We start from the raw sequence: 22,539 nt of genomic DNA on the forward strand, positions 1-22,539 counted from the left end.
ATTGGACTCATACAAACCTTATAATTTCTTTCTTAGTCTACCTAGCATTACAATAAAATCTGTGATAATTTATTTCACTCTATTTTGTCTAGTGCAGTGTTTCCCAACCTTGGCAACTTGGAGATATCTGGATTTCAACTCCCAGAATTTCCCAGCCAGCAATTCTGGGTATTGAAGTCCAAATATCTTCAAGTTGCCAAGGTTGGGAAACACTGGTCTAGTGGATAAAGCACCAGATTAGAAACTAGGAGACTATGAGCTCTAGTCTTGTATTAGGCGTGAAAGCCAGCTGAGTGACTTTAGGCCAGTCACTCTCTTTCAGCCCAACTCTCCTTACAGAGTTGTAATGGGGAAAATAGAAGAAGGAAGGAATCTTAGATTTTTTTGCCATCTTGGGTTATTTAAACAAATAATAAAGGTGGGGTTAAAAAAACCTAAAAATATATCTTTTTCATGTATTTTATATATTTATACATTTCCATGAGAATATAGAATGAGTTTTATCATAAATATTTCATTGGAAGGGAAGTCTTTGAAAATGTACAAAAATTAGAAGTATGTTGGTGTGATTGTTTTTGTTGTGTGTGAAATTGGAAAGGCAAAATAATTTAAACTTAAAAAGGAGTACAGTGGTACTTCTACTTACGAACTTAATTCGTTCCATGACCAGGTTCTTAAGTAGAAAAGTTCGTAAGAAGAAGCAATTTTTCCCATAGGAATTAATGTAAAAGCAAATAATGCATGCAATTGGGGAAACCACAGGGAGGGTGGAGGCCCTGTTTCCTCCCAGGAGATTCCTAGAGAGGCTGCACAAAGGCTTCTCCCTACCTTTTCCAGCCCTGTTTCCTCCCAGGAGATTCCTAGAAAGGCCCCACAGGGGCTTCTCCCTGCCTTATCTTGTTACCGTTTTGGAGGCTCAGGTTTGTAAGTTGAAAATGGTTCTTGAGAAGAGGCAAAAAAAATCTAAAACACCCAGTTCTTATCCAGAAAAGTTCATAAGTAGAGGCGTTTGTAGGCAGAGGTACCACTATACTTGTAAGAAGATACTATGGTAGATGAAATCCTTCATCACTAAGTTTAGCTCAAGCTTCTCTGAACAAATTTGGTAGTTCTATGCATTCAAGACTTTACTCAAAATCTAGTGATTTTGAATGATTTTATTTACAGTAATGAGTTATGGTTGTGTTACAATAGAACCCTCTCATTGACTAGCAAGTTGTCTCAGTGGTACACTTTGAAGCCACTTGCCACAAACATTAATCAACCTAAACATTGCTGAATTAAATCTTGCCTAGATAATAATCCTGTGCTGTACTATACGTGGATTTTGAATAAGAAAGGATGGATATATATAAATGAAGTATAAAAATCCCTTTCAGAGAAAGTATTTATAATATCCTACCATGGTAAAAGATATGTTAAGACCTGTGTTGCCCTTGCTTGTTCCTCCTGTGACAACCAAGACCTGCACATACAAGATATTCTTTGGGAGCTTGGGGAAAATGCCTTTAAATTTAATTGAATCATTCCAACAGTTAGATAATTATCAAGCATGCAATTAGTGGTCACCTTTGCCAATTACCTAGGAAGAATTAGGCATACGGTAACATGCCTGTGGTGGTTGGCCATTACTCATGTCCTCTATCAAAGTTTTTTCCCCACTATTTATGTAAATACAAACCTTTGTTGGCCAATAGTTTTTTTTAATGGCATGGCAGGTAATCATAGACAAGTGAAGCAGCAGAGTATTTTGTCTGTCCTGTTCACAGTGTTGGGTTGCACACAATTAAAAAAAAAACAGGTCTCATGCATCTATAAAGTAAGAAAAATAACATCAGAATCAGGTTTTTGTTTTAGTGACTCCTGTGAGAGAAATGAATATGATAGACAAGAGAAATGGTCTTCTGTTCCTTCCAGCTCTTTAGGACCAATGTACTACTACAATTGTCTTTCCTGCTTGTAGCAAAACTTCTATCCAGCAGGCACGCAAACTAGGAAGCAGCCAGTGAAATGATTCAACTAATGGTCCCTGCTTGTTATAGCAATAGAGCCAGAGGTGGGTTCCTCCTGGTTTGCCCGAACCAATAGCAAACCGCTGGTGACTTCACAATGATGTCACGAACCGGGTCGATGATGCGCTAGTGGGTGCCACCATCTTTTTTTGGGATTAAAAAAAATGGAGTGGATTTTTTCCAGAGTATTTCCTCCCAAATTTCCAGCACTGCGCAAGCATCACCATCTTGTTTTCGGCTTTAAATATATATATATATATATATATATATATATATATCCACACGGTGCAGGAGGAAGCAAACCAGTAGCGAGGCAAGTTAGAGCCCACCCCTGGATAGAGCTAGTTAGAAAATCAACAGTATAAGAAGAACTTTTCAAGTCAAATGTTTCAAAATACAATTGGAAAAACTGAACCATTAAAACAGGTAATTTTAATGACAGCTTTCCATATTGCAGTTGTGGGTCTTTATTGCATACTTTTTTCCAAATAATACAGGAGTACAGAGGGAATAGAATCTGATTCAGTTCTAAATACAGATACAGTTTGGGTTTTCTAAACTAATACATTATTATGCAACTGACCCCTGACTGAAAGATATTGAAATGTTAGGAGGATCTTCAAATTGTCCTCTCTCTATCTCCATTTTGTGTCCATCCTCTCCCCAGATTTGTTCTTCTCCTCTTCTTGGTGGTGAAGACTTTTAAAAACTTGCAGTTCACTGTAGATACAACTTTTGTATTACAGAATTGCATGGGGATATAGTTTGGTTGAGGCACTGTGGTATTTATTGAAAAATGCATTTGTTAATAAAAATGCATAATTCAGGTACTTTAATTTTGATAAATGTTTTTGAATACATCTGCTTTATTTCTTTTGTGTTATTCTTTGAGGAATGAGAATTTTGTGGGTTTTTCCCTTTGTTTTGCTTCATTTTGGGATTCAATTTTCTCCATGTTTTTACAAAAGTATGTGCTTAGATAATGTAAGTTTCCTAAACATGTGTAACTTGCATGACACTTTCAGTTCTTAAGAGAAATCGATGCATTTCTCTGATTGCTGCACCTATGATATTTTTAAATTACCCTTTCAAATAATTGGTTCATTTTTTAAATCTTCCATTTGGATCTGATTTTCATTGTAATTATGAACTGTGCCCTGATTTGCCTCTCCTGTTATGTGCTCTGTGTAATAGATTGTGGAGAAGGTACCTAGAGAGCATTAAGTGGTTTCCCTTCAATAATGTGATTTGTTCCAACTTTTGATTGTCTACATGATTGAGATTGGGTTGGTGGCCCTAATATCCTTGATGATTTGAAACTGTAAGAATTGTCCAGGTGTTGCTTATTAAATTTTTTGCAAGCTAGAGAATCTGATGTGGTTTGGCCTCTTATTGAGCAGCTTAACTTCAACTTCTAATGCTTTAAGTTGGACTGCAAACTTTGAATATTTACACTAGCTAGTTTACTCCTAATGACTTAAATGGACTTCCATGGCCCATTCTACCTTCCCCACTAATCAGACACAACACTCATGCAAAATTTAATGTCAAGAAATTGAAACTCCTAAAAAACTTAATAGCAAGTGAAGTGGATCAGCTTGTTGTATGTTTCTGTTGTGATATAAAAAGCCTGAACACAAATGCAGAGCTTTATTTGATTTTTCTCACTAAAAATAAGAGGCAGAAAAGAATCTGATCCTGAATTAAATGTAAGAATCTTGCAAAAACCCAAATAATATATATGAGAAGTGAAATTGTTTGTGATGCAATTGGACAAAGAGATTACTTGTTTCCAAGTTTCAATGTCTTCAAAACATGTATACTTGTAATGGGTATTGCTCAAAAAAGGCAAACTATTGTACAATTCAAACATATCTAAAAATGCCACAATTTCAAAGAACTTGGTAAATAATAATAATAATTTTCTTTCAGGAGTTGTCAGAAGTAAAATTTCTGGACTAGATGACCTACAAGGACCCTTCCAACTCTGTTACTCTGTTAATCTTCTAGAAAACATCCTATGGAAAAAATAAATTTTGTAACAGATTTCTCATAACAGAACTTAGTTTTGTTATAACTAAACTTCAACATTTCTATGCCAATGCAATCAAACAAAGGCTCTTGGTAGCTCGCATTGAAAAGATGGCAGTTAAGGGCATCTATGAAAATAAAACTAAAACTAAATAAAACTAATAGAAAACATAAATACTATACAATATTATAAAAAAGACAAGATAGATACAAGTATCTGTACTTACAACAATTCATTTAATAACCAAACTTACAACAGCACTGAAAAAAGTGACTTCAGACCATTTCCATACTTATGATATTTGCGGTATCCCCATAGTCATGTGATTTACATTTGGATGCTTGCAACTGACTCACATTTATGACAGTTTCAGTGTCCTGGGGTTATGTGATCACCACCTGCAACCTTCTGACAAGCAAAGTCAATGCGGGGAAACCAGATTCACTTACCAACCGTGTTATTAATTTAAGAACTGCAGTGATTCACATCACAAATGTGGCAAGAAACATCATAAAAATGGGAGAAAGCTCACTTTGGAAAGTTTCTCAGGGCTCCGTTGTGATCATAAGTTGAGGGTGGCTTGTAAAGTACAGGTGGTAACTTCACCTTTAATGTAGGATTAAAAGACGTCTGAAACAAGCTGCAGTGCAAAATTTAATAGGAATACAATCGACACAGGAACACATATAATAAAAATGATTTTATATTTTGCATTGGAAATTAAGAGGCCTGGCAATATGTATCAAAATGTATTATTTGTGCAGCATTCAATGAGCTTAAGCTGTATCTCTGTACATCACCAGATTCACAACAGTGGGATAAAATCAGCCATGTACAGGTAGTGCTTGATTTACACAAACTATTCATTTAGTGACCATTTTAAATTACGACAACACTGAAAAAAATATGACTTTTTTCATACATGACTTCTTTTGCAACATCCCCATGGTCACATGGTCAAAATTTGCTCACTTGGCAACTGGCATGTGGCACACAACAGATACAAACTTAAAGTAAACTGCTCTAAACTCGACTGCAGGAAATATGACTTTAGTAACCAAGTAGTTGATGCATGGAACTCACTACCAGACTTTGTAGTATTATCACCTAAACCCCAAAACTTTAATCTTAGACCAGTGATGGTGAACCTTTTTTTCTTTGGGTGCTGAAAGAGCGTAGGTGTGCACTATTGCGCATGCGCAAGTGCCCACACCCATTATTCAATGCCTGGGAAGGGCAGAAGCAGCTTTCAGAGGCCCTTTGGAAACTGGAGTGCCTGTTTCCCAACTTCTAGTGGGCCAGTAGGCTCGTGTTTTGCCCTCCCCAGGTTCCAAAGGCTTCCCTGGAGGCTCACTGGAAGCCAAAACGCCCTCCCAGAACCTCTGTGTGAGCCAAAAATAAGCTGGCCAGCACACATATGCACATTGGAGCTGAGCTAGGGCAACGGCTCGCGTGCCAGCAGATATGGCTCCATCTGCCATCTGTGGCACCTGTGCCATAGGTTCACCATCACTGCCTTAGACTATTCACTGTTGACCTCTCCCAATTCCTAAGAGGTCAGTAAGGGGCATGCATAAGTGCACCAGAGTGCCTTCTGTCCCCTGTCCTAATGTCTTTGAGAGATAGATAGTAAATTTTGGAAAACTGCATGAACACAAACTACATATATTTGGATAAAATACGGAAGGACCGAAGAACAAACCCGAAACCATGAAAAATCGGACTGCAGAGGCTGCGATGGGAGATTAATCCACCTGTGGCTGTGTTTCAAGGGATGGCGGGTGTTTGGGGGGTGGGGAGAAAGAGAGAGGGAGGAAGGGAGAGAGAGAGGGAGGCGGGGGGCAAACAAGGGGCATCCTCCCCCTGACTCTTAACGCCCTGAAAGGTCCATTGCGTCCTCGTTGAGACAGGCTTCCTGGGCGCTATCCTTGGTGCTGATTTCCCTCGCCCCCCTAATTCCGCCAAGTTGAGGAATCCTAAGGCTTTCAAAGGCTTGGGAAAAAAGAGCGATAGGTTAGCGTCGTTGTCTCGGTTCAGTGTTTCCACCCGTCTGCCTTTCCAAAGTCTCTCTTCTCCCCCCGGAGACAGTGCAAGACCGAGCGTCGGTTTTCCAACGAAACTCCTTTGCCGCGCCAGGGGCGGCGCTCTGCTCGGCGAGAAGGAGCGACCGAGGCAGAGGGAGAAAGCAACGGAGGGAGGCGGATTTATTCCAGCGCTAGTTCCCCGGATCGTCACTGTTGGCCTTTGGATGGCTCTATCGGCAGCCCGGAGAGCTTGGGGGGGTGCAGGAATAACAAGGGGGCTTCATGGCTGAGCCAAGGAAGGGACCAACGTCAAGGCGCCGGAGCAGGAGAGCTTGCTAATATCGAAGGGTGCGGAATGGAGGCCGATTACCCCGTTTTTGAAAACCCGCTCTGCGGCGAGCTCAAGCACATTTACCAAAGGATCAAAGAGACCTACAAGGAGATCAAAGAGGATCTCACCCCTTACAAGGATGATCGTTACTACAGGTAAGAGGAGAGGGCGAGGGAACGGCGCTGGGCAACTGCATGCCCCCGAATCATCCTGGATTGGAGGCAAAAGAAGCTTCCCTCATATTGGGGCGCCAGATGTTCCCTAAGAGGATTGTGTGTATGAGCAATTGGGCCTGTGAGAAAAGACTCTTCCGTTCAAGGTCCAGGGGGAATGACTGGCGTGACATCAGCGAGCTTCTCGAGCATCAATGGGCGATTTTAGACAAGATCATATGCTCAGGGAGCTTTTCTCATTCTGGGCAGCCTTCCCATCTTGGTCAGGGTGGGGAGAGGGGGAGATGGCGCCTGCAACAAAGTCCTCATCCCAATCTTAAATAAACAAACGCTTTGGCTTATAGTATCATGAAAACAATTCCCTGTCATTACAAAATGGCTGTCAGGAAGGAGCTCTGATTTCTTCCAGTTGAGTTAATTTATTTTCACTGAACATTTAAAATATTCCCTAAAAAGGCCAATCCTTAGATTTCTTGAACCCCAATGGTGATTTAAAAATATGTTCCTGTTTGGATGATAACCCCAGATTACAATTATGTTTATGCTTGCCTATTCTGAAGGAATGTGTATTATCGAAGCTGGGGTTTTAACGTCCCAATAGGTGCATAGAAATTATGTGACAGAAAATGATACAGGAAAACTAAAATTGCCCATTCTGTCTATCTACCATACAAGATAGATAGTTTTCAAGATAGATAAATAGATAGATAGATAGATAGATAGATAGATAGATAGATAGATAGATAGGGTGGGTGGGTGGGTGGATGAAGGGAGAGAGAGAGAGAGAGAGAGAGAGAGAGAGAGAGAGAGAGAGAGAGAGAGAGAATCCTAGCCTTAGTTAAGAATATCTCTCTTGCAGAAGCCAGCCTTATCCAAAAAATTCTGAGGTGTCATGATAGAGATAAAGGTTCCCTCTTTTCTCTCTCACTGACATCCAGAGGAGGAATATTTGATTTGGAGACAAAGTTCCACTCCAATTGGCCAAAATCTCTAATCACCAAATGCATTAACAATATTCTTGGTGGGAACTACAAGGGAATCCATAGTTATTTTATGCCTAATCATCAGATCTTAAAATAAAATTTAGCTTATAGTATCTTATATTAAAATTTAATTTTACATTTATTTATAAATATATTTATTTATATAGTTTTAATTGTGCCATGGATTAATCTTTTGGTCCTGATTTCTCCAATCAGTGAAATCCTGATCCTTTTATTTTCCTAAAAAGGATCACACATTTTTGTAAGAAAGAAAGAAAACCCCTCACCATGCTCAATTTTGAGAATGTTAATACACTGAACTTCTGTATTGGTTGAGTATTAATGCTGGCCAAAGTATAGTAATGTTTCAAGGTATTTTGCTGCTTGTGATGCTTGAGATGAATAAAGGAATTGGCATCTGAGCTTCCCCTCAGTTAAGTATACAACAGTATACAATACTGGCCTTCTTACCTTTTGAGAACAGAAATCTGATAAGACATCTAGTTCGCTTATTCAGAGTCAATGATGTTAAGCAGCTATTGCAGTGAGTAAGGAAGATGACATTGACTGAAATATGCAAGAACCATGTCCTCAGCAAAAGAGCCTGAACCATATGTTAAGACTTGATACTATTCAGAAGCAGTTCAAACTTCTGAATATTATCAAGATTCATTGAAGTATAAGAAGGAGAGGAGATACAACACAATCCTCATTGTGTTGTATCTCCTCTCCTTCTTATAGTTCAATCTCTCCCCATTTGGCCTCCCCATATCTCCTTAGGTTTTAATGCTGACTTTAATTATTTATGTTTTAATTGTACATGTATAGACATATTTCTATGACTGTAAGCAGCCCAGAGTTACCCTATGGTAAGATGAGCAGCATAAAATAAAAAATAAAAATAAGAAAGAAGGAAAGAAGGAAGAAAGGAAGGAAGGAAAGAAAGAAAACAAAAAAGAAGCTAATGTTAAATTTAATGTTAAAGAGTCCTGATGGCACAGTAGTTAAAGTGCAATACCACAGGCAAATTCTGCCCACAGTTCGGAGCTCGATCCTGACAGGACTCAATTCAGCCTTCCATTCATCAGGTCACTAAAATAAAGACTTAGATTGTTGGGGACAATGTGCAAATAGTTCTTACATGGTAACTCCCTCAGAGTGTGCTGTAAAGCATTATGGACCACTATATAAGCCTAAACGCTATTGGTATTGCTTTTAATGTTGAATTTCTTGATTATAGAAAGGCCTTTGATTGTGTTGATCATGTGAAGTTGTGGAAAATGTTTAGAAAAATAAGAATCCCAAAATATTGAATTTCAAAACCTCAGAAAGGAGAGAAACCACACTATATATAAAAAATATGGCAATAGAGATGAGCTCCAGGTGGCAAAAGACAAGAGCATATGCATCCTCTAATTTATTCTACATTATATGCTCAATAAAGGCATCAATCAGGGCATCTGACCATAGAATGTTCAGCTCCATTCAGTCAGCTTTACTCTACACTGAATTAAGGGGCTACAGGGTGGTAAAAAGAAAAGAAAACGTTGAAAAAGTATTGAGATCCACTCCTCTGGAGAAGGAAGGCTGCAATGTTGGAAAGTGGAAGAAAAGAGAAGAAGAGGACAAGCAAGGTGATAAATGCATGGTGGAAAATATGAAAACAAAATTGTTTTAAGGAGTCGAAAATGACTTGACGGCATATAATCAAAACCGGAAGAAGCACAATTTTAAACTTAGAAAAGGCAATTTAAATAACAAGCACTATGGTGGTGATGCTGCTGCTGTGATAACTGAAAAAAAATGCAAAATCAAGGTGCACAGTAAAAAAAAAAAAAGATTAAATAAGGTTAGACCAACAACAAAATTAAAAGAAACCAGGCCTAGAATTGACAATGAAGATGCTGATATGGTGCTGAATGTCTGATTTTTATGATTAGTATTAAGAATAAAGAAACCAGCAATCAGAAAACTTACTGTGGATTAGAATTTGGATAGAATAGCCAAGAAGGCTTTGGAAAAGTTATTCAGATGAGTATGATCTTTACTGCAGTCACAGACTAACATAAAGAAATAAGAACAAAACAATCACAGAAATAATCAAACAGTAACATCTTAGAGAGAGAACATCAGTGAATTCTGGGATGTATCTATAGTTACGAAGGTCAGAAACATGCAGGGAATTGTTTCCCCTGTGAAGCAGAAGTTGGATTTGAAAAAGCATCAATGCTTTTGAACTTCGGTGTTGGAAAACTCAGAGAATACCACAAATAGCAGGCAAGAGGGTCAAAGGACAAATCAATAAAGAGTGGAACAAATGTCCACACTCAGTTTATCATTCTTTGGGCATTTCATACAAAAAATCAGCTTTCTTGAGAAGTAGATGGTAATGATGAGAAAGATGGAAGAGGCAAAAGAAGGATGACCTGCCATTCGAAGTCTGAAGGACTGGGTTGGGTAGAGTGTCATGGACAAAATCTATCTGGTTAAGAACTGTCACTTACTTAATAGAATGTAATTGATTAAATTAGTTAATCAATTATCTTTGCGTCCCGCAATAATGTGGAGAGAAGCAACCTAGAACTAAGGAGAAATTTCTCCCATTTTTTTCTCCATCCGTATATATATCTTATAATCAAAAAGTCAATAATATTATATTTCTATCCAAAGTATCATAAACATTGCTCACTTTGCTCCTTTTATCCCCAGTCTGCTGTCTTTCTGTATTTCATATTACTCCCCTCTATCTCCCTCTTCTCCCTCTACCTTCTTCCTCCCTCTCTACCTCTTCCCTACTTCTCTCTTCTCCCTGATCTCTCTCTTCCTGATCTGTCTCTCTCTCTATCTTTTATTTATTTCAATTTATTTATTTATTCTCTTTCTATTTCCTCTTTCTCCCTCTTATCCATCCCTGAGTACATCTCATAATCCATCTCATGGTTAGCAGACTAGAAATTCAAAAATCCTAACTCCATCCCAACATTGGAGCTATTTCTTAAACTTATATCTTTCAAAGGAGAAATTTCCTGACAGACAGAACAAATTAACCATTGGAACAAATAGCTTGCCTCCAGAAGTTGTGGGTGCTTAAAAAACTGGAATTTGTTTTTTTAAAGAACTGGACAACCATTTGTTCAGAATGTGTAGGGGGTGATGGTGATGGCAAACCTATGGCACACATGCCACCTGTGGCATGTAGAGCCATATCAGAGGGCATGCAAGGCGTTGCCTATATCAGCTCCAGTATGCGCCAGCTGATTTTCAGCCTTGGGGAAGGCTGTTTCACCCTCTGGAGACTTCAAGGAAGTTTCCCTGAAGCCCTGGAGTGCAAAAAAACTGCCCAAAGGGCAAACCAGAAGTTCAGGGGCTTCAGGGAAGCTTCCCTGAAACTTCTGGAGTTCAAAAAACAGCACAATGGGGAAACTGGAAGTCCATTTTCCAAACTTCTGGTTTGCCAGTTTAGCCATTTTTTCACCATCCCATGCTTCAGTGAGGCGTGTGCGCATGCGTGGGAAATGGGGAGGGATTGTGCACATGCACAGGAGCAGTGCAAGGGAGTGTACATGCATGTGGGGGAGGGAAGGGGTATGGGCACGTTCACACATGCTAGCACAAGTGCACACACACCCATTTGGCACATGAACCAAAAAAGGTTCACCATCACTCGTGTAGGGTCTCTAGCTTGAGCAGTGGGGTTGGACTAGAGAGAAGACCTCCAAAGTCCTTCCCAACTCGTGTTATGCCATTATTCTGGATCATTTGTTTTGGATTGTGTGTGTGCAATTCTCAACGGAAGACGCAGACTTAGAATAACTTTGTTTGTTTTGTCAAGTATGTATTTGTGGTATTCAAAGATATATTTATATACGTGATACTAGTAGAAGAGAAACATTAGGACAAGGGATGGAAAACACTCTGCTGCACTTATGCATGCCCCTTACTGACCTCTTAGGAATCGGGAGAGGTCAACTGTCTAAGGGTAAAGTTTTGGGGGTTAGATGATACTACAGTATTTGTAAAAATCAGTGGTTCTTTATCTTTTATTTTTTAAATTTACTTTGAACTGAAGGTTATATGTTTATTTTCAAGAGACATAGAGTTAAATTAATAGAGCATGAAAAATTATGGATAACCACAAATTAATTATTATGTAGAGTTATATATAAAACACAATAAGGAAAGGTAGAGAGAGCAAGGCCTCCCTCTAATTTTTTAAAATTTGAATGTATTGGTGTTTTGTTTTCTTTTGTATTAGGTACTGAATTTATATTGCTTAATAAAATATTTTTTTAAAAAAAATATACTACAGAGTCTGGTAGTGAGTTCCATGCATCAACTGCTCGGTTAATAACTTCCCTTCAGAATAACTGAAGGGACGTCAGCCGCCAGAATTTCGCACCAAGTTGAGGGAGATATTTTATCTTTTTTAAAGGCAAAGAAGCAGGAGGACCCTCGGAAACGGGAGTCCCTGAGCTTGTTTTGGAAGTTCAGACATGCTTCCCGCCCTCGCCCCTCAGAGGTGTTTATAACGCCGGCTGAGGCAGCAACAGAAATCTTTCCTGATAGCGCGCGGATGCTCCGCCCTCCCCTCCTCCCAAACAGGAGCTGGGCGGGGCTTTCCTCGCGCCTTTCCCCTCAGCTGGGAGGGAGGGCCGGGGCCCCGCGTGACCCACACGGAAGTAGGTATGAGCATGTGGCGGGCGGTGCTGCCACCGAGCCAGGTGGCATTGCAGCGGCTCCCCGGCTGGAGACGAGAGATGCTGGCGAGGTGAAGGAGCTTTGGTGCGCATGCGCAACGCGGACATGGAGCTGTAAGTCGCGGAGGGGCTGCGCTTGGGAACGCAGAGGGGAGGGGGCTTCCCCGGGAGGGCGATGTAGTGGAGGGAAGGAAAGTGGGGCGTTTCGCAGAGGCGTCCACAAATGCTGGGTCGGCTCTCGCTTTGCAACTTTGCCGCCCATCCTGACTGTGCGTAATTCAGGCCGGAGTTTTGTAAAAAAAAAAACCAAAAACCTTTCCCAGCCTGATGTGCTCTGGTTACGTCGGAACATCCCGTCCGGGGTTCTTGGCCGGTGAAGTGGAGGAGGAAATTAGGCTCGTTAAGAGCAGTTTGGTAGCTCCGGTCCAATTTTCACTCCTTGTGATACTGTCCAGAACTCAGGTGTCTCCAAACTTGGCAGCTTTAAGACTTGTGGACTTCTGGCTGGAGCATTCTGGGAGTTGAAGTCCACAAGTCTTAAAGTTGAAGAGTTTGTGGAGTTTGAAGTACACAAGTCTTAAAATTACCAAGTTTGAAGAGTTCTGGGACGCCAGATTATTGGGCTCCCCTACCTAATCTATGCTTGGAGCAGTAGTTTCTCAACCTCAGCAACTTTAAACCGTGTGAATTTCAACTCCCAGAATGCCTCATGCTGGTTTTGGGGATTCTGGGAATTGAAGTTTATCTGTCTTAAAGCAATTGACAGAAATGCTGATCTATATAGTATGCCTTTGGAGAGCACCTGGTTGAAAAAAAGTTTATTTTTATTTATTTTTTTATTTATTAGATTTGTATGCCGCTCCTCTCCGAAGACTCGATTTAGTTGATGGAAAGCAGCTTGTTTTCGACTTCCATATAGGCTTTGAACCCCGAGTCTTCAGAGAGGGGCAGCATACAAATCTAATAAATAATAATAATAGTAATTATTATTATTATTAATATTATTATTAGAGTTTTGAGCCAATATATACTGTTCAAAAAAAATAAAGGGAACACTCAAAGAACACATCCTAGATCAGAAAGAATTATTCTCATGCTGACAACATGTGAAATTGCTTGTCAATCAGTGTTGCTTCTTAAGTGGACAGTTTGATTTCACAGAAGTTTGATTTACTTGGAGTTATATTGTGTTATTTAAGTGTTCCCTTTATTTTTTTGAGCAGTGTATTATAATTCATATATTAGTATATGAACTATATTAAGCTTTGAGCCAATAGCTTAATCTGTCACTGATAAGACATAACCTACATTATAAGATAATCAGAAAGCAACAGCGCTTGCCTTACCTAAAACTGTCTGTAATTTGTTGATTTATAATTGGGATAAGAGCTGCCAAGTCAAGAGAAGTAATTTCGCTGGGAGTTATGAGGTGTGTCAATTTTAAGTTTAGAAACAAGGCCCCGGGAAAAATCTCTTCCTCTCTGTCTGTTGCTGACGTGGGAGGAAGAGACGTAATCTTTGAGCCGCTATGTTTATGTCTTTATTAAAATTGAGGATGCTTTTAAAGGGTGTTTGTGGATTGAGACATACTGAATGTTGATTTCCTTTTTTTGTACTGTATTTGTATGCAGAATGAAACATTGTTAACTTCTTGGTCCCAAAGCCATGTTAATTCTGGGGATAGGCAAGGTTAGATATAATTATGTTCTAAATGTTGGCTACATTACATTATCATTCAAGAGCTAGCCATTATAATGAAAGGCTTTTTGCTTTTTACTGAAGCATCTAAAGGCATAATAAGAGAAAAGATCTCGGAACATTCAAAATTTCTTCAAAATTTCTCTTTACATAAACATCAACACATTATAAAGGAAACACAGGAATAGAAGTGTTTGTGTATTTCTACTATTTTGAGTTTCTTTCTGATTCCTTCAAGAACACCTGAGTATCATTTTCTGATTATGCACAGGGACAATAAGGTCACATGTTGGATCAAATGTAGCACTTACTATTAAGACAAATCTTGCTTTATGTAAATCAGGAATAAAGTACGTGTACGATTCCAAAAGTTGACTTATGATAAGAATATGATACTGTTTAATACAAACCCTTCTAAAATGATGTCCAACCGTCCCTTCAAAAATAATGAATTAATGGCCATGTACATTAGACAGAAATTCTGTTGTTTACTTTTGGAATTGGTTATTTGGAAGAAAAAAGCGCTCCCACTTCCGATAACATAAAGTTGCTGCCTGGAAGCATATCTATACAGTAACTTAATTTTTCTCTTCTTGTTTGCAGACTGGCGCCAATGAGATTGTATACGCTGTCCAAGCGCCATTTTGTTTTGGTCTTTGTAGTATTCTTCATTTGTTTTGGCTTGACAGTCTTAATAGGCATTGCAGGTAAGATTTTCCACTTTTTCTTCCACATAATTTTTTTGTTGCTTCTTATTCTGTTCTTTGGCTGCATTTGCCATTATGTTACTGTAACAGTGAAACCAAAGAAGTTATTTCTTGTTTGTATCATGATAGAAAAAGGAGAAATAAATTTTAGGCGTTACAGATAGTTATTGACTTACGACCACGAGTGAGCCCAAAATTTCCACTGCTAAGCAAGACACGTGAAGTACGTTTTCCCCATTTTACAACTTTTCTTGCCACCGTTAAGTGAATCACTGCAGTTCTTAGGTTAATGACACGGTTGTTAAGCGAATTTGGCTTTCCCATTATTTTTGCTTGACAGTGGGTCACAAAACTGTGTCACATGACCATGGGACACTGCAGCAATAATAAATATGAGACAATTGTCAAGTGTCCAAATTCTGATCATGTGACCATGGGGTTATTGCAATGGTTGTAAGCAGGGTTGGGCTGCTGGTGGTTCTCAGGGGTTCAGGAGAATTTCTAGCTAAGATTCTGTGCAATTCAGAGAACCTCCAAATCCCACTACTGGCTAGCCCTGCCCACCTAAATCTTCCCAGGAGTCCCCACACAGCCTGTTTTGGATGCAGATAAGTGCAGAGTGCATGTATTTTGGTCTTTAAAAATATTTAATAATTTGACATCCAGTACTAGTTTTAGAGTAATTGATAATTAATTAGTACATTTAGGCTATTTTTATATTTCTGGTATATGTATTATGTATTTTTAATTTTTTAACTATTTTTTAGGGATTAATGTATTTATGGTATGAATGAATGGGATTATGTTAGTAATTATTGGAATGAATGGAATATTGTGAATGGAAATGAATGGGAAGGGGGTGATAGATGGAACAGGGTGGGTGGGTGGGATTATAATATGTATGAAATGAATGAATATGATAGGAATGAAATTTCAGGCACACCTGACACTGGAAGGGCAGGAGGTGGGGGAACACTTATCTCTGGGGTGGCGGAGGGTCAGAATATCCCGGTCTTGCTGGGGAGAGGCAGATATGGCAGAAGCCATGGAGCTAGCCGTTCCAGGGGAAGGAGGGATCGCTGCTTAATAACGATCCCTTGTTCCGGCTCCATGAGCTTAACTCAAGGCACTGGTGATGAGTGTAAGTCTGGCCCTGGGCTCAAGCTGTTGCTACTCAATGCCAGGTCGGTAGTAAATAAAGCTCTCCTAATCCGGGATTTGATCCTGGATGAGGAGGCCGACCTGGCTTGTGTGACTGAAACCTGGCTGGGCCCGGAGGGAGGAGTTCCTCTCTCTGAAATCTGCCCAGCCGGGTTTCGGATATGGCATCAGCCTCGACCCCAGGGAAGGGGGGGAGGAGTGGCTATTATAGCCAGGGAAAGCCTGTGCCTGCGTAGACTCATTGCTCCAGAGATTGCAGGTTGCGAGTCCCTCCTGGTGAAGTTGGACCTAGGGGTTCAGGTGGGCTTGTTACTCACGTACCTGCCTCCCAGCTGCGTGTCAACAGCCCTGCCTGTGCTGCTGGAGGAGGTGGCCGGGCTGGCGATGAAGTTCCCTAGGCTTATGGTCTTGGGGGACCTTAACCTGCCGTCGCTCGGCGGATCCTCTGGGCTGGCACAGGAGTTCATGGCCACCATGGCAGCCATGGACCTGACTCAAGTAGTGCAGGGTCCGACTCATAAGGGGGGGCACGCACCCGACATGGTATTCCTCTCTGAGCAACTGAGTAATGGTCTGAGATTAAGGGGCTTAGAAGTATTGCCTTTGTCATGGTCAGACCATTTTCTACTGCGGCTTGACTTCCTGGCTCCAATCCTCCCTCGCAGGGAGGCGGAACCGATTAAGTTGTTCCGCCCCAGGCGCCTGATGGATCCAGAAGGCTTTCAGAAGGCGCTTGGGGCTCTTCCAGATGCACTCATCCACAGTTCGGCAGAGTCTCTGGCTGAGGCCTGGAACAAGGCTGCAGCGGAGGCCCTTGACCGAATTGCACCGCTGCGACCTCTCCGCGGCACTAGACCCCGTAGAGCTCCATGGTTCAACGAGGAGCTCCGGGAGTTGAAATGCCAGAAGAGACGTCTAGAGAAGCGATGGAGGAAGAGTAAGTCCGAATCTGATCGAACACTTGTAAGAGCTCATATTATGACTTACAAAGTGGCACTCAAGGCAGCAAGATGCGTGTATCATGCCACCTTGATTGCATCAGCGGAATCCCACCCGGCTGCTCTGTTCAGGGTAACCCGCTCCCTTCTTAACCAGGGGGGAGTTGGGGAGCCCTTGCAGAGTAGTGCCGAGGATTTTAACACATTTTTCGCTGATAAAATTGCTCGGATTCGAGCGGACCTCGACTCCAATTGTAAAACAGAGTCAACTGGCAACGAGTCAGTCGAGGTGACTGGGGCTAAGCGTCTTTGTCCATCTGTCTGGGAGAGGTTTGACTTGGTGACACCTAAGGAAGTGGACAAGGCCATTGGAGCTGTGTGTTCCGCCACCTGTCTACTGGATCTGTGTCCCTCTTGGTTGGTTTCGGCCAGTCGAGAGGTGACGCGGAGCTGGGTCCGGGAGATTGTCAACGCCTCTTTGGGGAGTGGGTCCTTTCCGGCTCCTTATAAGGAGGCACTTGTGCGCCCCCTCCTCAAGAAGCCTTCCCTGGACCCAGCCATACTCAATAACTACCGTCCAGTCTGCAACCTTCCCTTTATGGGGAAGGTTGTTGAGAAGGTGGTGGCACTTCAGCTCCAGTGGTCCTTGGAAGAAGCCGATTATCTAGGTCCTCAGCAGTCTGGATTCAGGCCCGGCTACAGCACGGAAACTGCTTTGGTCGCGTTGATGGATGATCTCTGGCGGGCCCAGGACAGGGGCTTGTCCTCTGTCCTGGTGCTTCTTGACCTCTCAGCGGCTTTTGATACCATCGACCATGGTATCCTTCTGCACCGATTAGAGGGGTTGGGAGTGGGAGGCACTGTTCTTCAGTGGTTCTCCTCATACCTCTCTGGTCGGTCGCAGTCGGTGTTAGTAGGGGATCAGAGGTCGACCTCTAGGTCTCTCCCTTGTGGGGTGCCTCAGGGGTCGGTCCTCTCCCCCTTGCTATTTAATATCTACATGAAACCGCTAGGTGAGATCATCCAAGGGCATGGGGTGAGGTATCATCAATACGCCGATGATACCCAGTTATACATCTCCACCCCATGTCCAGCCAACGAAGCAGTGGAAGTGATGGGCCGGTGCCTGGAGGATGTTAGGGCCTGGATGAGTGTCAACAAGCTCAAACTCAACCCAGACAAGACGGAGTGGCTGTGGATCTTACCTCCCAAGGACAACTCCATCTGTCCAACCATTACCCTGGGGGGAGAATCACTGGCCCCCTCAGAAAAGGTTCGCAACTTGGGCATCCTCCTCGATCCACAGCTGACATTAGAGAAACATCTTTCAGCTGTGGCGAGGGAGACGTTTGCCCAGGTTCGCCTTGTGCACCAGTTACGACCCTACTTGGACCGGGAGTCACTGCTCACAGTCACTCATGCCCTCATCACCTCGAGGCTTGACTACTGTAACGCTCTCTACATGGGGCTACCTTTGAAAAATGTTCGGAAACTTCAGATCGTGCAGAATGCAGCTGCGAGAGCAATCATGGGCTTTCCCAAATATGCCCATGTTACACCAACACTCCGCAGTCTGCATTGGTTGCCGATCAGTTTCCGGTCACAATTCAAAGTGTTGGTTATGACCTATAAAGCCCTTCATGGCACCGGACCAGATTACCTCAGGGACCGCCTTCTGCTGCATGAATCCCAGCGACCAGTTAGGTCCCACAGAGTGGATCTTCTCCGGGTCCAGTCAACTAAGCAATGTCGCCTGGCGGGACCCAGGGGAAGAGCCTTCTCTGTGGCGGCCCCAGCCCTCTGGAACCAACTCCCCCCAGAGATTAGAACTGCCCCCACCCTCCTTGCCTTTCGTAAACAACTTAAAACCCACCTCTGCCGCCAGGCATGGGGGAATTGAGATCCTCTTTCCCCCTAGGCCTTTACAATTGTATGCATGGTATGTATGTATGTATGTATGTTTGGTTTTTATATTAATTGATTTTTAATCATCAATACCAAATTACTATTGTACACTGTTTTATTGTCGCTGTTAGCCGCCCCGAGTCTCTGGAGAGGGGCGGCATACAAATCCAATAAATAAATAAATGAATGAATGAATGAATGAATGAATGAATGAATGAATGTGGAGGCTCGCAAAGGCTGAAAAATGGGCCTACTGGAAGTTTGGGAAGGCCAGAGAGCCTCCTGAGCCCAAGGAGGCCATTTTTGCCCTTACGGAGGCTCGAGGAAATCTTCCAGACCGGGGAAGGGCAAAAATCCTCCCACTCCCATTGCAGGAAGCTGACTAGACCACACCTACCATGGCCATGCCCACCCAGCAACCAGGCAGAGAACCCCTTGTTAAAAGTTTGGAAGCTCACCCATGGTTGTAAGTGAAAAATAGTCATCAGTGACTTTTTTCAGTGCCATTGTAACGTTGGACAGCCGTTAAATGAATAGTTGTAAGTCAAGGACTACCTGTATTGAAAGATACTAATGTTTTAAGAGTAGTGATGGTTGGTGCCCTTCAAGAACCGAAGTCACTCGTGACCCTCAAATTTGCTCCCCCCATCTTGAATTTGCACTCCAGGCGATCGATCATTTAGGGACCGTTTAAAGTTATGACAGCACTGAAAAAAAATGACTAGTCATGACCAGTCCTCATTCGTACAACAGTTGCGGTATCCCCAGGTCACGTAACCAAAACCAGGCACTTGGCAACTAGCATTATTTATATCCGTTGCAGCCTCTGGAGCAGATGGGGGTTGCCGCTACTGCTGCTACCGGTGCGCTGCATGTGCAGCTTTGCATGTCTGCTGCGCATGCGCATGTATCCCAGCGAGATTTTGCTTTGCGCACGCGCAGGGAGCAAAATCTTGCGAGGGGACGCGCCCGTGAGATTTCAGCCATTTTTTGGCTTATGCACATGCGCAGCTCCCGTTTTACTGCCAGTGCGTCGTCCTCATCCGTATTGGTTGGAACCCGATACTGTTCTGGAGTTGTGCCGCTTATGACCCTCTCAGCTGTCTTCTGTAAGCAAAGTCCTGAAGAAGCTTCTTGGATGAGAAGTGAAACGTTTTCAAAGAAAAGCCAGAAAGTCCAGTTGCCTCTTGAAAAAAACCACTTCTTTGGGCTAAAGCTCACTTAACAAATGTCTCATTTAACAATAGAAATGTTGGCCTCAGTTGTGGTTGTAAGTTGAGGACTACAGTGGTACAAACACCACTGTAGCCTAACTACAAACGCCTCTACTTAAGAACTTTTCTAGATAAGAACCGGGTGTTCAAGATTTTTTGGCTTCTTCTCAAGAACCATTTTCCACTTACAAACCTGAGCCTCCAAAACTGTAACCAGAAAAGGCAGGGAGAAGCCTCCATGGAGCTCTCTAGGAATCTCCTGGGGGGAAACAGGCCCGGAAAAGACAGGGAGAAGCCTCTGTGGGGTCTCTCTAGGAATCTCCTGGGAGGAAACAGGGCCGGAAAAGGCAGGGAGAAGCCTCTGTGGAGTCTCTCTAGGAATCTCCAAGGAGGAAACAGGGACGGAAAAGGCAGGGAGAAGCCTCTGTGGGGTCTCTCTAGGAATCTCCTGGGAGGAAACAGGGCCAGAAAAGGCAGGGAGAAACCTCCGTGGGGTCTCTCTAGGAATCTCCTGGGAGGAAACAGGGCCAGAAAAGGCAGGGAGAAGCCTCTGGGGTCTCTATAGGAATCTCCTGGGAGGAAACAGGGACGGAAAAGGCAGGGAGAACCCTCTGTGGGGTCTCTCTAGGAATCTCCTGGGAGGAAACAGGGCCAGAAAAGGCAGGGAGAAGCCTCCGTGGGGTCTCTCTAGGAATCTCCTGGGAGGAAACAGGGCCGGAAAAGGCAGGGAGAAGCCTCTGTGGGAGAAGCCTCTGTGGGGTCTCTCTAGGAATCTCCTGGGAGGAAACAGGGCCGGAAAAGGCAGGGAGAAGCCTCCATGGGGCCTCTCTAGGAATCTCCTGGGAGGAAACAGGGCCTCCACCCTCCCTGTGGTTTCCCCAATCGCATGCATTATTTGCTTTTACATTGATTCCTATGGCAAAAATTGCTTCTTCTTACAAACTTTTCTACTTAAGTATCTGGTCATGGAATGAATTAAGTTCGTAAGTAGAGGTACCACTGTCCCTGTATTTAAATATAGGTTGCTCACACCCAGTTTCTAAATACACGTAAAATATGCAGGGTTCCTCTGCAGTTTGCTGACAAAACGCCTTCCCGGACAGTTGACCTCTAGGGCCACGTATCTGATCTTTGGTGTCACGTTGGAAGGGTGAACCCGACCTTTGTTATCCTGGGGAAGTAGATACTGATACAAATGCTTTCCTCTTGCACAATCAGCCAGGACAGAAGGATTTGCTGATTTGAGCCTGAGTGACTGATAGACACTGTTTGCTTTTAAAGGGTGATGCAAAATTCTCTCTCCTTTGGTGAGGCAGACAGGTTTTTCAGGATCTGGGAAAAAACTTGTCTTGCTTTCACGGGAAGTAAATTCAATTGTCCTGCAATTTTACACAATGTCCTCCATAGTCTTATCTGAATTGTGCATTTCAAACAGGGTGTCCAGCAAACCTGGAAAACAGGGAAATCATGGAATTCGATGGTTCAGGAAATATTAGGAAATTATCAGGGAATTCGTGAAAAAAATGGAATAAATCAGAGAAAAAAACAAACTGTATTAAAATGTTTAAAAGTCAGGGGAAAATCGTTTTTTTTTTAAAAAAAAAACCAACAGATTGCACTGCCTAGCAGAGTCAAGCAAAAATGAGCATAACTGAGGCAACAACCTGCTCCCTCAGCTACCGATAATTCTCCATGGCTTAGCCGTTTTGTATGACCGTGCCTTAAGTAGATCCCCAGGTACAGGGAAATGTCAGGGAAATATCAGAGAATTTCAAAATGCTTTACTCCCCCTGGACACCCTGTTAAAAAAAAAACATTTGAATTTTGTTTTTGTTTTTTAAAACAGTCCTGTAGTGGAGATTTTGAATAGTCCAGAGAACTGGCAAATATCACCTCTGATTGGACGCTCCTCCTTCTATTCTCTGCCTCCTAAATCCTAGCCGATAGGAAGGAAATGGGGATTTTGCAGTAACTTCCCCTGGAATGGGGTGGGAATGGAGATTTTATAGTATCCTTCCTTTGCCGCGCTCACCAATCACACCATGTCCACTAAGCCATGCTCACTGGATCGGTAGTAAAATTTGAAACCCGCCACTGAAACATTTGATAGCTTTAATGCAATGTTTCTGATCGTTATCAGCTTTAGGTACTGTGGACTTCAACTCCCAGAGTTCCACAGTCATTCATAGATTACATTCATAGATTACGTTCTGTGCTTTTATGTCTCATGCAGGTCCCGAAGTCATTGAAAGCATGCCAGAAATACCTCCAATAAATAATACTTCAAAGGTAAGGTTCGTTGGTCTTTGGTTTTGGATTTGATGTATTCTGAGTTTATAGGGAATTTTAACCAGCATACAAATAATGGTAGATAAAAATCTATCATTCCAACAATTATTTTCCAAATGTAAAATAATGCACTTGGGGAAAAGGAATCCTCAATCTGAGTATTGCGTTGGCAGTTCTGTGTTAGCAAAAACTTCAGAAGAGAAGGATTTAGGGGTAGTGATTTCTGACAGTCTCAAAATGGGTGAGCAGTGTGGTCGGGCGGTAGGGAAAGCAAGTAGGATGCTTGGCTGCATAGCTAGAGGTATAACAAGCAGGAAGAGGGAGATTGTGATCCCTTTATATAGAGCGCTGGTGAGACCACATTTGGAATACTGT

At 42.3% G+C, this 22,539-nt stretch overlaps 1 protein-coding gene across 2 annotated transcripts in view; it reads left to right on the plus strand.

The window, feature by feature from the left end:
- Positions 1–12,221: 12,221 nt before the first annotated feature.
- TMEM181 (transmembrane protein 181) overlaps positions 12,222–22,539 on the plus strand; it is a 42,394-nt gene continuing 32,076 nt past the window's right edge. Inside the window, exons 1-3 of one of the 2 annotated variants that reach the window (XM_070733782.1) lie at positions 12,222–12,366; positions 14,554–14,657; positions 22,109–22,164. In XM_070733782.1, coding sequence (XP_070589883.1) covers positions 12,344–12,366; positions 14,554–14,657; positions 22,109–22,164 — 183 coding nt within the window. In that variant the 5' untranslated portion in view covers positions 12,222–12,343. Of the gene's footprint in view, positions 12,367–12,396; positions 12,522–14,553; positions 14,658–22,108; positions 22,165–22,539 lie in introns of those variants that run through there. The other variant, XM_070733783.1, reaches the window with a different exon arrangement.

This window comes from Erythrolamprus reginae, chromosome 1, assembly GCF_031021105.1.
Source record: "Erythrolamprus reginae isolate rEryReg1 chromosome 1, rEryReg1.hap1, whole genome shotgun sequence".
Lineage (NCBI taxonomy): Eukaryota > Metazoa > Chordata > Lepidosauria > Squamata > Dipsadidae > Erythrolamprus > Erythrolamprus reginae.